Source organism: Medicago sativa, chromosome 8, assembly GCF_051527215.1.
Source record: "Medicago sativa cultivar Bolivia chromosome 8, Bolivia_mono, whole genome shotgun sequence".
Lineage (NCBI taxonomy): Eukaryota > Viridiplantae > Streptophyta > Magnoliopsida > Fabales > Fabaceae > Medicago > Medicago sativa.
The window spans coordinates 92,397,892-92,415,279 of NC_140756.1; the positions used below are offsets into that span (position 1 = coordinate 92,397,892).

Here is a 17,388-nt window from a genome sequence, read left to right on the forward strand (position 1 = left end):
ACTAACGCTCGTTGTAAGCAATGCGTGACTTAAGTCACGCACGTTGTAAGCAATGCGTGACTTAAGTCACGCACGTTGGCCGGTGGTCAGAACTGAAGAACAAACGTTTTTTTGGTCTGTGGTCAATGTTTCGACATTCAATCCACACGTTTTCTACCAAATTTGACACGTTTTTGACCACATTAATGGTATTTACCACATATACTACCATTTCTACCTATAAATACATCTACATATTTCCCTAATTCCTCACACCATCTCACTTTCTCCCCCTCATCACTCTCTCCCTCTATTTCTCTTCTTTCTTCTTTTTCTTTTCAATATTCTCTTTGGGGTAAAAGGTGATCAATTTTCGTCGGGCTAAAATAGTGAGTAGCCGACTTGGGGAAATGATCGACCCTTGGGATAATTTTAAACTTGTTTTTTTAACCGCAGAAACTTTTTACCGTGGGTAAAAAGAACTTCGTGTGGTAAAAAAAAACAGCTTTAAATTTAGCCCAAGGGTTGATGGTGTATTTTCCCCAAGAAGGCTGCTCACTATTTTACCCCACGAAGATTGTTCACTTTTTACCCCAAGAAGGATAAAATAAGTAGATTTAGTGAATAAGTAGATTACTTTTTATCATATGAATTATTGTAATGTAATTTATGAATTATTAATAAAATGAGAGATTATTTATGCCTCAGTTTTGTTCCTTTGTTTTATATTTGTTGTATTTACCTTTATTTATATTTGTATTGTATTTACCTTTATTTATATTTGTATTAATATAAAGAATAATATTGAATCAATAATTTAGAATAAAATTAAGAAAATAATTTAGATTAATGTAAACAAAATAATTTCAAAAATAAAGTTAATAAAATAATTTTGATTAAAGTTAATAAAGTTAAGAAAATAACATAATTTGAATAAAGTTAAAATAAACAAAATAATTTCGAATAAGTTAATAAAAATAATTTGAAAAAGTATCCTTGCGTCACTTAACTTGCGTTGCGTAAGTTAAGTTCCGCACAAACTTACACTTGCGCAAGTTAACTAGCGCATGGGCATTTTCGGCATGGCTGCAGGGTGCGAGTAAAAGTTGCTGGGTGGAGAGCAAAATTCATACACCCTCCGGTCACTATTATAAGCAAAAATCAATATTCTAGGTTCATTCATTAAATGATGTATGTAATCTTTATTATAGACTACATACGTCATTTAATGAATGAATCTAGAATATTGATTTTTGCTTATAATAGTGACCGGAGGGTGTATCATTTCTCCGGTGTATAGTACAATTTCTTCGGTGAGAGACAAATTCTTCGTCAAGCCCAACACGCTTAAAACAAAGCCCATATTACAACTAATTCCCAGGCCCAATAAAGTGAAGTTGTCGTCTAAGTCGGTTACCCGCAAGCATCGATCAATTAAAATCAATACCCAAAAGCTCCGGTTTCGAAAATTCACGATACAATAGTTATTCAATCTCCAATCTTCGTTTCACAATACAAAATTCACAAACCCTAGAAAAATCGAAAATGCATCGCAAATCATTCCAAATCCTTGTTCAATCACCGGACCTACAAATTCACCCTAAATCCGTCACCGGCGATGAAACCCTCTCCGATCTAAAACACTCTTTCTTCCCCAATTCACAATCATCTTTCTACTTCACCCTCAACGGAAAACCTCTCTCCGATGACACCAATTTCTCCACCTCCGGAATCGCACCTCTATCAACCCTAGTTCTTCAATCACGCCTCCGTGGTGGCGGTGGAGATGGAGGCTCTACATGTGCCGAGTCACGTGACTGCTACCTCAAGATGTACGCGGAGAAGAAACCTGATAAGGTTGATCCAAACGAGCAGAGGCTATCGAAATGGCAGAACTGTGCGTTATCGAATGAACCTTTACGTGAACCCTGTGTGATTGATAAGCTTGGGAATATTTTCAACAAGGAATCGTTGGTGGAAGCTTTGTTGGGGAAGAAGCTTCCTAAGGAGTTTGGGTATATTAAGGGTTTGAAGGATATGATTAAAATTAAGCTAGAATCTGTTCCTGGTGAGGATGATGGTGCTAAGTTCCGGTGTCCAGTTGCGGGGCTTGAATTCAACGGAAAGTATAAGTTTTTCGCGTTGAGGAATTGTGGCCATGTTTTGAGTGCTAAGGCTTTGAAAGAGGTTAAATCTTCAGCATGTTTGGTTTGTCATGAGGAATTTGGTGAGGGGGATAAGATTGTGATTAATGGGAATGAAGAAGAGGTTGAGGTTTTGAGGGAGAGGATGGAGGAGGAGAAGGCTAAGGTTAGGGAGAAGAAAACCAAGAAGGTGAAGAATAATGATAGTGAAGCTGTGAATGGTTTGAGTTTGGAAGCGTCGAAGTTGAGTGGTACTAAGCATGATTTGACTGTGGAGAAGGCTTCGGCTAAGGTGGATAAGAATGGGAAGGTTGGGAATGGTAACAAAGGTGTTAATGGTGGTGGTGCTGCTGCTGCTAAGCGTTTCAAGGCAACTGATATTGCCCCGGCAAATGCTACCGAGGTCTATGCTTCCATCTTTACTTCTTCTAGAAAGTCCGAGTTTAAAGAAACGTATTCTTGCAGGTCTCTGCCTCTTGGTAGAAATTAACTTCAACTTTATATTCATATATCATGTTAAATGTACTCAATTAGTATTGAGAAAAACTGATAAATTCGCTAAAATAATTTATTGTTAATTACAATTTTCAATTTGTTGTGTTCAGTTATGGAACAAAATGTTAAAAATTTCATTCAATGGTAAATATAAACATGAATACACTAAATAAGCAGCGTAACTAAATATATTATTATTATTATTATTATTATATGATGACTATTGTTTTCAACAACATAAGGCCTTTGCTTATTGTCGAATGCTCCTCTTTGGAAGTTTAGAACCCACTTTGCCGTCCTTTCTTTTCTCCCTGGGCTGTGTTGTTGAGGAAACCAAAAGCATAACTTGTTTGCTTGTATAGGATGAGTTCGGGTCCATCTTCTCCATGTTTCTGACTATGCACAGGTTGTAGCTTCATGCTATTTATACTTATGTGCCATACCATCTAAGTTAAAGCTTGATAGATTGAACCTGAAATATTTGGGTTTGTTATTTTTGTCTCAGATGTGTAGGTTTGTGCTGTCCATAGAACTCGTACTATTGTACTACCCAATCTTACTTTGTAGATGAAGAATATAATTCAACCTACCATTCAACTCAAACATATCTTCAACCTAAGGGACTTGATAGATATCTAGAACAGTTGTCATCATCAACTATTACTAGGAAAATGAGTAGTATATAATGAAATCCGAACAATTTTTTATTTATGGTTGCAAAATCCGAACAAAATATAAAGCAGCCAAGAAATGGTGCTTTGTATTGTGTGTGGCGGGTTTATAGAAAGAATGGTGGTATTGCAAAGGATTGGTGATTCCAAGTCAAGGGTGTTCAGTGGGTTTATAGAAAGATTCTAGTTTGAGGAGTAAAGAAATAAATAAGCGGACTGCTTTTCACTTTTCAGTGTTGTCTGTAGCTTGGAGAAAGTGCAGCCTATCTAACTAGGATTGTGTTTTGGCCGTTGTGTATTTAAGAAATGACCAAGCCAAATCAGCAGGATCAATCTCAATGTTGTGAAATTTTTGGTTATTTCTGCTGGTTGTCAAATTTTAGTTATTTATGCTGGTTTTGAAATCAGTTGATTTGGGTGTGGGAGTTTCAAAATCATAACATGTGGTGGGAGCCATCCATTGGTCTCATCTCAATGGTGTATTAATGGTTACTCTGCAGTGCTGGGCGAATGCACTATGGTTTGTTAAGCAGACTCCAAAAATTGAAGTGCAGTGGTGCGAATAGCTTGGAGTACTATAGTGTAGAGGATAATTTTATTCACAATATAATTAACATACGGTTTAAGGCTGCTAATGGGAACAAATGTCTTAATGGCGGTGCTACTTCTAACCGTTTTAAGGCGACTGATATAGCCCAGGCAAATGCTATCGATTTTTACTTCTTCTAGAACGTCTTGAGTTTAAAGAAACATATTCGTGCAGATCTTTACCTCTTGGTAGAATTAATTGTGGTATATAGTATACAAGTTTCTACTTTTTTATTCTTGTTGAATGCACTCAAATTTAGCTTGTTATTATAGCTTTTTCTGTGATAATGTAATTATTCATCAATCGACAATCTATCTTGCTTTAGAAGGTGTTTTGTTAATAACGTATTAGACATTTTAATTATTGCACTCTTTGAAAATTGACTCTGCAAAATATGTAATTGTGTATTGAAATTAGTATCTGTTGTTGAGGAAATAAAAAAGCTGAAATTGTTTGCTAGCATGAGATATGTTCGGGTCCATCTTCTCAATGTTTCTAATTATGCACCGGTTGTTGTAGCAGAATGCCATGTATATTTACGTGTAGGTTTGTGGTGTAAGTACATAGAACTTATATAATTGGTTGTTGTAGCAGAATGCCATGTATATTTAAGTGTAGGTTTGTGGTGTAAGCACATAGAACTGATATAATTGGGTTAGTCAATTTTATCTCAGAAGTCTATGTTTGTGGTGTCCATAAACTGTTACTGGCATACTACCCAGTCTTCGTGATGAAGGATGTAATTCAACCTGCTATTCTGCCCAAATATATCATATCTTCTACTTGAGAAATGTGAGGTTTGATAGTTGTCATCTTCAACTATTCATAGGATAACGAATCAAGTGAAATCTGAATAAAATATGAATTATGAACGAGTGCCAATAAGTGATTCTTTACATACATAGTCTAATCTGTTTATGACTAACGGATGATCTGATTGCTCAAGCGCTCATCAGACCTTAATATTTGACAAATTGATTGGTATTTAAAAAATTCAAAAAAAAAAAATGACCCAATAATACCTCGCAAGTCCATCTTGCTTGGTATTTAAAAAATTCAAAAAAAAAAAAATAAGAAACTACCTTGCAACTTGGAGTTGCGAGGTATAGAAAATTTTAGGTACCTTGCAACTTGTAGTTGCGAGACTTGGAGTTGCGAGGTACTGAAAAGTAGGGCATTTTTGCAATTTTTCAAAAAAGTAGGGTATTTTTGTATTTTTGGGAATAAAGTAGGGCACAAAAAAAAAATCTCGTAAATAGATAATTCATTAGCCATTTTTCAAACATAAATATGTACATGAATTGCTTCAACCATAAAACAAATAAATGATCAATGCTGTTTGTCAAAAATTCAATGTTAAGAAACAAAATACCATTAACCACCTACTATACGTAATTATTTGAATTGTCTTATTAATGCAATTCGCGTGTGAATAGTAATATACGATATTTCATATTTGTGTTAAAAAAATTATTTGAATAAAAATTTTGTTACGCGAATTCTCACGTGCATTATTATGTAACCATACATGTAGCAACAAAATCATGTTGCTCACAACCTAAGACTCATGATTATTTGTTGCACACCTAATATTTGTGGAAGGAATATCATGAGGTGAAAGATCCGCGTGATTAACATCAACATGAATAATGTCATGATTAACATGAAACTCCAGAGGTAGCATTCGATCGACCATCTAAGATTATTTACACATTGAGAAACCATTGGAGAGCCCCCTCCCTTTGATTACTTCATATAAAAATGGTGTTTATATGTCTCTCCACATATTGATATATATTATATAGATAAAATCAATAGGGATGTGTAGTTTATTGATATAAAAATGGTGAAAATCATTGGAGAGACCCCTCCCTTTTTTTTTGGTACAAGTGGACAAATTTAAGTAGGGATGTGTAGAAACAAGTTCAGCAACAACCTAATTTCATGTTCACGATTCATATATTGCCCAGATTGTTGAGCGGTTGAAGCAGGCATGGAGTGTGAAAATCAAGCATATAATTGTGTCAAACGACAATAGATGAAATTAAAGAAAACATGCTATATGAAATTTGACCTAGTAATTGAATGTATCTCAACCTAAAAGATCAATGAATGGTATATGAAATTTGAACATACAATTCACAAATCATATTAGCTGAATTAGTGTGTGTGTGTGTGTGTGTGTGTGTGTGTGTGTGTGTGTCTATATTATCGGGTGATTCTTGCATAGTGGAGAAGGCCATTGCTCAGTTATGTTTTAATTTGAAAAAACAAAATCATATCATAGTGAACAAAAAGGAAATTTAAATAACACAATGAGGTAATGAAAATACTCTTCCATTTCCCTTTCCTAGTGTCTCAACCAAATAATAGACACGAAAGGGGCCATGTCCTGCATATAATTGTTTATGATGCGTAGCAGTATAGATAAGTATAACATGTCTGAAATGTCAAAGGAAGGCATAAATCAATTAAAAAGAATGAGTTCTACGATGACCGGCCCGAAGAAAATTTCATTCGGTTGCAACTTCAATTTCAGTTTTCTTGTCATTCATGTCAATTTCAGCTTTCTTGTCATTCGTGACACCTTCCCCGTCAAGGATGCGCAGATCTGGATAGTTTCTATGGTTCAAAGAATGCAACCATAGACCAACAGTTCCTTCCTTATATTCTGTGGAAGCAATATGAGGATATATGTACTGCATTTTGAAATCCTCAGCCTCTTTCTCATATGCTTTCATTGACACCTCTTCATGGGTATCTTTCCACTTCTGGTTATATGAAGTAAAGAAGCACTCATCTAAATATAATCCAACCTCGGGTGCAGTAGGCACAGTGATGCTAACATCCCTGCATTTTGGACGAAACAATCAAAATAAGAAACTATATTAGATGATTGTCACATTATTTCAAATATAAAGTTGGAGATAAACTACGCTACATTAGCAGCACTCACTTCTGCAAAGCTTTCTCGATAAGTGACTCAGGTGCACAATTTCTCATAATTGCCACGGCAAGCCCCATCATCTTCCGTATCTGATGAAGCATGAAGCTCTGTCCCACAATCTCACACTTCACAAATTCCATGCCCTCAACTACAACAGTGGTGCTTGCGTCAAATGAAATAATGAAACGTTTTGCAGAAGGATCCTCGGGTTTTATTCTGGTCGTGAAGTTATGGAAGTTATGAGTCCCAACATAACACTTCAAAATATTGTTAAATCTGTCCCTCTCCTTCTCACCATAACAAAACCCACTTCCATTGGCAGCCGTATCCTCTCCGTTCACTTTTTCTTCCTCGAGAATGCCTAAATTATTCTCAGATCCACCATTTGTAGCAGCAACCTCATCCTGATCAGAAACCACAGTTTTAGAATTTACTTCTTCAACTGGAACCTTACCCTCGTTGTCATTAATGGATTCTTTATTTAAATGATTAGCATCACCTTTGCTTAAAGAAACCTCAACATCCTTTGTAACTCCAGAGTCAACCACATCATTTTTGTTTGATGAACCATTCTCAACATCATCAGCTTCTAGCTCAAGATTGCGCTTACTATTACCAACCACCCCTTCCACTTTTCTTCCTCTCTCAGAACATGGCAAACACTTAACAAGCTCATTTTCAGAACCTAAACTAGCCAATACAGTCTCTCTATCGCGATGACAACATGGATCAAGAGCAAACACAGGAATGAGATAAACATACCTCCTACGATCACAAAACTTCTTAGCACTAAAAGAAGCAGTCACTCGCTTAAAACCAAAGATTCGTATCTGTGAGGGAAGGTTTGAATTAAGGCGATCAACGAAGCCAGGTGGATCAATATAGAATCGGCCCGAAACAACCTGACCAACAGCACTAACTCCTTTATCAGTTCTAGCTGACCGAGCCCAGTCATAGCGTTTAGAAAGTCCACGATCCTGTTCAGGTACAGCTCCAGAAACATACAAAGCTTCTTCTAGTTCACCTTCAATAGTCTTTGCACCAGGGTTTTTCTGCATACCCTGATAACCAACACCGCAGTAAGCAAAGAAAATCGCTACCTTACGGCGCTTGTATCTTACCTTACTTCCTTCAGCAGTTGTGCATCCTTCATCATCAGAAGTAGTGGTAGACATCTTAACCTTCTTGGCCACCGGCTCTTCCGCGGCTACTGAAAGTAACGGCGCTGGAGATGATGAAGTTGACGGAGTTTTATCTGAGTTTTCCATTATTTATAAGCGATAAGAATCCGATGCCACAAACCTAAACGATAGCTAGATATATTAATACAAATAAAAACAGATCCTAAGTAACACTACAGATTCTTTCACAATTTTATCCCTCCTAGTACCATAAAAGCTAAAAATCGATTTAAATTATTGAATTAAACAATGCATACAGAGAATTTATGAAACTAAAACTATTTAAGTTTATATATAAATATATATGTTTTCAACAACAGAAAAAAGAACAGAAGAGTATGTGTATTACCGGAAGTAGATCAGACGCAAGAGACAATGGTCGGAACAACCTTAAACCCTCATTTCAGAATCACGCACGATTCACAAATGAAACTGCATCCATCCGAGAAAACGAAGTTAGTGGTTTTTCATTGGGCCCCCGAATTCAATGGATACGGGTTTTAGTCATTTTGCTTTTTTATTAGACCTCCAAACAATTTCTTTTGATGATTTCTCAATCTACCCCCTCATTTTACTGGAGGCACCTTCCTACTTTAGAGAATATAGGGGATGAGTTGAATTGAGAAGTCATTCATTTTTAACTGTAAAATATTTAGTAAATTCTTATGTATTTTGAAGTTTGGTTGAGTACCGATACCTTATAGGTAAAATTCAATCAAAATTTGACTTGATTTTTAAATAAATAAATTCAAAAATTTGACATAACATTGAATAATTAGTTAATGAATACATATCCAACCAAACATGAAGAGTACCATTGTGTTGACTGAAATGTTTTTCGCATAAAAATAATGGCACCATATAAGTTATTTTTACGGTTCAATGTGTTTTGTTTTTTTAACTGAGGAACAACTCTTTTTCAGGTGATTGGAACTAAGCACCTTGAGGTAACAATTTAAAATTCTTAAAAATTATTTTTATGGTACTATAAATTATGTACGGTAAAATATTATTTTTAAAAAATTATGTGCCATTAATGTCATCTTTACAGTAATTTTTTTTTTTTGTTGAAGGAACAGTGTTGTTTTTCTAGAAAATTATGTATCGTAAAGTAATTTTTATGGTTAATTGTAAAAATTACGTATTGTAAAAGTAATCCAAGATTCATATATGAGCCATAGATGCCTTTTACTGGAAATCTTATTTCTTTACTTTGTGTTTGTGCATGGAGTTTTATGTACGTAATTATCACAAGAGAAGATCAAGATTACAAATGAGACATGACAAGGTAATATTTGAAGAAAATAATGATCCAATGATTCCAATAGTTTTAGCAAAACAAACATTGTCCACACAATCAATGTTAAATGCAATTTCAAATGCATGTTTACTTCTTGTACTTTCAAATGCAAGGTATCGATTTATGCTAGTATTGTTCAAACATGTAATGCAGAAATTGATGTTTTTCTAATTACTTGTACTTTTGAGTTATGTGTATTAGTGTGTGAGCATTCAGAATTATTTTAATGCTCACATATAAATGATCATCAGGGCTGGCCCAAAGGTCAAACTAGAAAAAGAAGTCCTTAAAGTCTGCTGCCAGAAAAATGACAGGTTTCATAGACTCCCATAAACCATTTTCCTGCCACATTTGTATGGATTTTTGACAGCACATGAACAGATGCCAGGTGGTCTCGTCGTGTTGATCACATTTCAGGCAATTTAGAGGACACTGAACTCCTTTTGCACGCAGACGGTCTCTGGTTGGTCATAGGAGGTGCTTCTGAGTTCCATACAAGGGGCCATTCTCCTTTGACATGAAGTTTGGTTGGAGCAATGAGGTTAGTTATAAATTATATCAAATGACAAACTAATCATAGATGTTTGCTTAGCTTAGTTTGTCAAGTTAAGGGCCACAAATGCTTCTTGTCCTCACTATAAAATTTGTAGGTCTCTAAAGGTCAATGGTATTATACTCGGTTATACAGAAGATATGCAAGACAAAGATGAAATGGTGTGGGGATGTAGTCGAGATGGCAATTATTCGGTTAACTCAGCATACTATTTCATCATGGACAGAAGCAGAAATAACTCGCGTCTGTGCAAACCAGGGGAATGGGATAAACTCTGGAAGCTGAGGATATCGAATAAAGTCAAGGTGTTCCTTTGGACAGCTTTATGCGGTGTGCTGCAAACAAGATCAAGATTGATACAAAAAGATGTGTTGTGCAGAGGAAATTGTGCCTTCTGCCTAGGAGGATTGGAAAATGAGTGGCATGTGTTTCTTTGGTGTGATGTAGCAAAGGAAGTATGGATGGAAGTAGGAATATGGGAGCTAATTCAGCCTATAGTGAACGAAGCTGAAGGTTTCTGTGAGGCCATAATTCATATGCTGTCAAATTTATCAAGTGAGCAAATTGTGTTTTAGCAATGAGAATATGGAGTATTTGGTGGAAAAGGAATGGCATTGTGTGGGAGAATTGCAGTAGAAGTAACTTTGAGGTGGCAAGAAAAGATGTAGAAACATTACAAGATTGAAGGGCAGTTCACGAGAACCAAAGTGTAGCCTCAGACCAGGAGGCAATATCAGATGGTAAAAACGACGAGGAGGCATGCTAAAACGTAGCATAGGTGGCTCTTTTTCTGACAGAGGATAAGTTTGGTTACAATTTATGTTTGGGCTATGGACTATGGCAAGCACTGCAGTGGCTACAATTCTGAAGCAATTGTCATATTCAGATCGAAATGGAATGTTTGCAGGTAAATGGTTCTCTTCTTCTCTATCCTCTATGTTATACACAAAAATCCAAACAACAAAAATAGAGTAACTAACCTCTCAAAAGGTCTGAAATTTCATACCCTCATGGACAAAGAAAGTATTATATACCATATCCATTAAAGAATACAACAAGTTCAATTTCAGTCTGCTGATACCACCTTTGCCAACCTATAGGATAATCACAGACCTCTCATTGTTATGAGGCTAAGCAATTAAATTGAACTCTTGTTTGTTGAGACTATTTTCGAGATCATTCAGGAGAAAATTTACTTCTAAGGTAATTCATTCCAAAGTTGAAGCACACGCAACAACAAAATATATATGTTTACCATCATATTGCAAAATGTTTCAAAGAAAAAGTGTGCCTGAGACCTTTAATGAGTTGAATTGCATAAATTCAAACTAGACCATTTCCGCACGGGTCTTATTAATAAGAATATAGTATACCAAAGAAAAAAGTTGATTTAATAATAAATAGTACAATACAATTGTAATAATATTAATATACTTAATCATAAATTATGAAATACCCATGCAATGATTCGGTCGCACATGGTATCATACCATAATTTATGTATCATGCAATATATTGTCTTAGTAAAGATTACAACATTTACCTAAAAAAACGATTAGAACATTTTTTTTTTTTTTTGAAAGGGAAATTAGAACATATTTTATAAGGCTATAAAACCGTAATATCTTATCAAGTGTCCTTTTTTTTTAGGAAGGAAATATCAAGTGCCCTTAATGAAATAAATTCATATAGAGACAATTAAGGCATCTGAGAACTTTGAAATAGCTTTGTTTTTCTTCTTTGGAGTAGTGTCCTTCAATTCCACTTTATATTATTAGGTTGTGATCTAGGAGAAAGTTACTTTCTGATACAGAACAAAATACATGCACTCTAACATAATAAAATGCAAGAATACGATCATTGAGAAAGAATAAATTAGTCTTTTGAGAGGGCTCTTTTTTTAGTGGCGTCTGGGTTTCGAACCCCGGACCTTACATATATTATGTATTATCCATACCAATTGAGACATTTTTGAGAGGGCTTTATTGCATGCCACCATGTATTGACATAAAATATATTATTGTATTGATTTTAAAAATGGATCCCACTAAAAATAACTGCACCATATTTTACTAAATACTTGTTTATGAAATTCTTTTTCCAATCAAAATCAATGACCATTACCAGTTTTTTTTTTTACTTTTAAGCTATTGTCTCCAAATTGAAGCATACACATAAGAAAGTACTCCAAAAATTATTACAAACCAAGGAAAATTTAATATGTAACTTACTTTAAGCAATTTTGCACTATCATCAAAGGCTGCAATGAAACCTCAAGTTGTACACGCAGGAAAGTCTACTCACAATTGAGGATTTCCCGTATTGTTAGCAAGTAAACTGTTTAGTTATAATTGAAAAACCGACTTCCCTCTCCAAATGCCACAAAGCAATATGCACCAAACAACAATGCCTCATAAACATAGCATCACACACTAAACTCAGCAAGCACAGACCACATCCCAATAATAACAGATTTGCAACCTAAAATATTATTAATTAACGATGTTAAAGAAAGCACAAAATGAAACATAGAAAAAAATTCTCTAGAAAAGGGAAAAAAATTGAACCAAAGGACAAATAGTAATGTAAATGAGGTTGCAATGATTGCCAACAACTCATTCAGTTATAAAGCATAAAGAAAATATTTGAAATGGTTGTGATAGTAAGCTATAGAAAGTGACGATGATAAATGATTGAGTATCATGGTTTAAGCTTAACTAATCCAATAACCTATGCTTAAAACTAATCCAAGTTATTTGAAAGTATCACGATTTAATTAACCTAAAAAGTTGTTTGACAGGACAAACTTATTCAATCTGAACAGAGAAAATTTAAACATTTAGACATTGCGTGGGTAAAATTATCCAAGAATCCTGATAGATAAAATGTATTCATCCGTCTTTAACCAATAAATGGCAGACCTATGCATAACAAATATAAAAAGGAAAACAATTTTCAGTGTAATAAGTATGTCAAGAAGATAGAGGAACCCGTAACATCACGAAGAAATGCAGAGAAAGAATGAAGAATAACTTGTAACATCACGAAGAAATGCAGAGAAAGAATGAAGAATAGCAATATAATGAAACAATAAAAACGCTTTATTTCCATCAATTCATTAAAATTCACTTCAGGAAATGTTTAGAGACAACCCAATTGTCAAAAGTTCTTTCAAAAGTAAAAATTGTCAAAGGTTAAATAACTCAACAGTATAACCTTCAAATTTAGCAAGATAAATAAAAAAAACAAAAGTAGACAAAAGTAGTGAGAACTCATCAACACACAAAAGTCATAACTAATGACAAACTTGCATGCATGAGGGAGGGAATTCAAATTTTAAAATTTAAAAACAGCATTAATGAGGTATGATAACTTGTTTAACACACCTAGGTTACATGCTTGGGAGGGAAAACACCAAAGCTACTAGGGTTAAGCATTTGCTTGACCTAATAAACTTTTAGAATAAGTATGATAAATATTTTTTTTTGTGGTGGTCGGGATTTGAACCCCGAACCTCGCATATTTTATGCATTGTCCAAACCAACTGATCTAAGCTCACGAGGACATAAGTATGATAGACATAAATATATGAAGCATAGGTTTGAGGTATTGAACAAATAAAAGAAGATTTTAAGCATATGAAATTGAAGAGAAAAGATTAAACATTCCAAATAGGTGTGTGTGCATGGATGAGTGTATAGAAAGATTGTGAGAACAAGTTCTTGATTGTCAGGGTAGCACAAAGGGAAGGGGTAATTGTGAGTGGGTAGCTTTCTTTTGAGTTCTTACAAATCCCACATCGACTAACGCGGAAATTAAAACTGAGCAGTTCACATATAAAACTAAGCAATCCAAAGACTTTTGATAGCCTTGAGATAGATAAAACATCGAGAGGATTGATGTTTAGGAGAAGTTGTTTACTTGAAGTGGGTCTTTTTGTTGACGACAAGTCGACAACCTCTCGTAGACATATTCTTCTCGATGTTTGGAGTCTATTGATTAAGGTCTCTAAAATATGTGTTAAATTTTTCATCTAATATTTAACCGTTGTTAAAAAGGTTAAATTACATTTATAAGTTATTTTTTGGTCTGCCTTTGTTCCTTTTTTTTTTTTTTTTGAAGGAGCCTTTGTTCCTTTTAAATTGTTTTGTTTCATTTGATACTATTTAGTGTCTGTTTTGATTTGGAGTTTACAACCACAAACGTCCAAAACAAAATTGCCGTGATTCGTATAAGCTAGCATTTGAAATTATTGCATTAACGTGGTAAGTTGCCGTGGCTTACAAATACCTGCATAACTACAAACTAAATAATGAAGTTTATTAATCATTATATTAAACACAGAGCTCAATTAAATGGACAAATTTTTTCTATGTCTCCTAAATCTTCCACATTTTGACCTATATTCCTCAAATACAAATTTCATCCCACAAATAGTAACGCTCTGCTGCCAAATTATTATGCTTGGTGTTAAGATACAAAGCTCCATTTTAAAATTTCTTGGCCAACAGAAAGATGTGGCTGGTATTGCTGGAAGTTTCACTCTTTTAGTAATTCCTAAAATTTTCTCACTTTGCTTAAATTTTCAAACCCAAAAGTTCCTTCAGGCTCAAAGTAAGGTTAATGTCATTGCATGGATTGTGTATTTCCCCCGCAAGCATCATTAATAATGAACAGATTGCTTTCTTCAAAAAATAAATAATGAACAAATTGCAACACTCCGCAGTGAAATGCGATCGTGTAAACGGATATACCACTAAGAAGTTGAGTTGTTTATGAAAGGAGAAAAGAATATATTGTTTACAAACAATATAAAACAATAATTTGGAAGTAACAGCTAACAGGATTTTTCCCATGGAGGAAGCAATGATATAGGTCACATGACATCCATGCTTTACCATGAAGAAACTTATTTCATTACCTATAAATGCAATGATCAAATGCAAAAAGTATGATGGAAGAAATTGGATAAGAGACAAACAAATTGAGAATCAATATAAGAGATACAAAATATTAGAGAACTTTTAATTTAAGCAAGTACTATCAGAAGATGTGTATTTTCTAAGAGGTTCTAGCTAATAATTTTTGTAGATTGATCTTGGAATCAATATTTTCTTAGGAGCTGGTATTGACCTGACCTTGATGTAACTGCATTATGAAGTACGAATACGATGGTAGTGCCAGTATCTAATGTCCACTCTGAGAGATGATGTTAGGTAAAGGTTTTGCAGGATTTGCCGAGGGATGCTTCTTTGGTTCTTTAAAAAATTCTGGATAAGCTCTTAATATGTCATATCCTTATTTGTACTTCTGATAAAGAATTGTTCCTTCAGAACACATCCCAATTTTGTGCCAAACCTGAGTCAAAGGCTTACAATTTGAAGAGATTTTGTTGTCTCCAAAAGTGAACCCTTTTGGATGGAAATTCAGCCTAAGTTGCATCACAAACCTGAGATTGTTTGAAAATGTGAACACGTAAGGTTAATTTTTTCAAAATAGATTCATGTTCGTCATAATTTTACAAAATGTATCAAAGACCTTTGGAAACATAAAATTGGACAATAGGAGCATTATTTAACGAGATTGCCCTCTAAGCTTAATGGAAAAGAAAGAGATGAATCAAAACATAACAATTAATTGACCTGGGAATGAAAGTTGAATTGCATAAATTGAAATAGAAAATGAAATGAATTGAACTGAAAATAAAAACTTGGATTAAAGATTGAAGATATACCTTGTGTTACGTGGTAATCAATTTCAGGAAACGGTTGGAGCTATACCTTCACTGTCGAGAGTAGCCGAAATTAAACCAAGCAGCTCACATATAAAATGAAAAGGCAATCAAACACTTGTGATGATCACTTAGCAAACTATTGCAAGTTAGCAACATTGAAAGGTTGTTGATGTGGGGGTAAGCTATCGTACTTGAGTCGCCTTCTACCTGTTGATAGCTTGTTCGACATCAACCATCTTCTCGTGTTGCTCTACCATATCAGTTCAATTTTTTATTTAATTTTTTACTATTGATTTGGGGTTTGAATTTTTTCTTATAAATAGGACTGGATGTATTATATCACAGTCATTTGTGACAAATTTATTCTGCTACTTCTAAAAATTTTGGTGATATTTTTACAATAATTTGTGACAACTTTGATGACAACTTTTTGTTTTAGGGAGAAAAGGAAAGAGAGAATAAGAACAGAGAGAAAATTATTAAAAAGTTGTCACAAAATGGTTTTTCAAATATTATTCATTTTTTTTTATTTCAATTTTCATGCTTGTTTTTCTTATGGTTTGTGTAACTGACTTCTTTTTTTAGGAGAGTGATATTTGAACAACCATTTGAAATAACTTTTGTGACAATTTTCTTTTTCTATCTTTTTATTATTAAAAAATAATAAAAAGAGAAAAAGGAAGAGAGAGAGAATAAAGACATAATGATTTTTACAAATATTGTTTCTCCTTTTTTAACGTTAAGATTGAAGTAGATAAAATAGTCACAAGAAAGGGGGGTTTGAATTGTGACCCTTTAAAAATTATCCTGAAACTTAAAAGTTATTCTCAAGTAGTTTACTTGGAATGGTTAAGTTAACTTTCTGAACTCAGAAGTTCTGAAGTTCATACACAGAAACTGATTAATAAAGTAAATGTGTTGGTGTGTGTTGTGTATACTGAAATTAAAGAGTATAAGGAAGAAAGAAAGAACACACAGAGATTTATAGAGGTTCACCCAATGTGGGCTAGTCCTCTCTTCACAATCTTGTGAGAGTTTCCACTATGATGCTTGAGATAACCTCTCAAGTCCTGCACCTTACAATCTTTGTTCACCTGAACAATTACAATCCTGTATTCTCTAAGCCTCAGCAGGCTTGCACCTTCTTGCTAAGTTACCCACTTAGACTTTTACAACCTTTGCTCAAACTAACACTTTAGTACCCCTAAAGCTAGATGAGACTTAGTTACAATTTGTATGGAAGTTGAATGTTTGTGAATCAAACAGAGGAGGAAGAAGAGAAAGAAGTTATCTTAGAGATAACAAGGAGTATTGATTTGCACCAAGTAATGAAAGCCTTAGAGATTGATCAATTTCAGTTTGCAAGAGCTTCAAACAAAATCAAAGTTGTTTTCTTGTATGCTTTGCAATGGTGCAAGTAATGCCGAGCCTTTGAACTGTATTTATAGAGTCCTTGGGCTCAAATAGCCGTTGTGGGGTGTCCAATGGTGTTATGCCATGTGTCCTGGGTCCCACAAGCTTTTACTTGAAATTCTGGGCAAACATTCTGATCTTTGATGAACTTCAGAATGTTGTTGCGTTCATGATGATCTTCATCTGGGTTCATCATGTTCTTCATCTGGGTTCATCATGTATGAATGAACATATGAAGTTCTGGGCGTGTCATATGCTTTTCATATGAATTTCTGGGCAATAACCAAAGTATGGACTTTTCTTCATACTTCAGAAAGTTCAGTTCCCAGATCTGCCTTGGAACTTGGTGCAGGAGGATATAGTGGGATTCTGCATCTTCATA

At 34.4% G+C, this 17,388-nt stretch overlaps 2 protein-coding genes and 1 long non-coding RNA gene across 4 annotated transcripts; 1 reads left to right on the forward strand and 2 right to left on the reverse strand.

The window, feature by feature from the left end:
* Positions 1-1,444: 1,444 nt before the first annotated feature.
* On the forward strand, positions 1,445-2,714 carry LOC146903349 (RTF2 RING-finger protein). The gene has a single exon (XM_085732900.1). The coding sequence runs from the start codon at positions 1,525-1,527 to the stop codon at positions 2,611-2,613; it is 1,089 nt and encodes a 362-aa protein (XP_085589026.1). The 5' UTR covers positions 1,445-1,524; the 3' UTR covers positions 2,614-2,714.
* A 3,485-nt stretch (positions 2,715-6,199) lies between these two features.
* Positions 6,200-8,434, reverse strand: LOC146903350 (Pseudouridine synthase family protein). Of its 2 annotated transcripts, none has more exons than XM_085732899.1 (3): positions 8,356-8,434; positions 6,835-8,080; positions 6,200-6,728 (listed from the first exon to the last, which is right to left on the reverse strand). In XM_085732899.1, exons 2-3 carry the CDS (start codon positions 7,998-8,000, stop codon positions 6,392-6,394), a joined length of 1,503 nt encoding a protein of 500 aa, XP_085589025.1. In that variant the 5' UTR covers positions 8,001-8,080; positions 8,356-8,434; the 3' UTR covers positions 6,200-6,391. The 2 variants fall into 2 exon arrangements, with proteins under 2 accessions (XP_085589025.1, XP_085589024.1); XM_085732898.1 differs by having other exon boundaries at positions 6,835-8,127.
* Positions 8,435-14,085: 5,651 nt separating this feature from the next.
* Positions 14,086-15,843, reverse strand: LOC146903351 (uncharacterized). The gene is made up of 2 exons (XR_015021566.1): positions 15,594-15,843; positions 14,086-15,308 (listed from the first exon to the last, which is right to left on the reverse strand). It is a non-coding gene; the product is annotated as an uncharacterized LOC146903351 (long non-coding RNA).
* Positions 15,844-17,388: the final 1,545 nt, after the last annotated feature.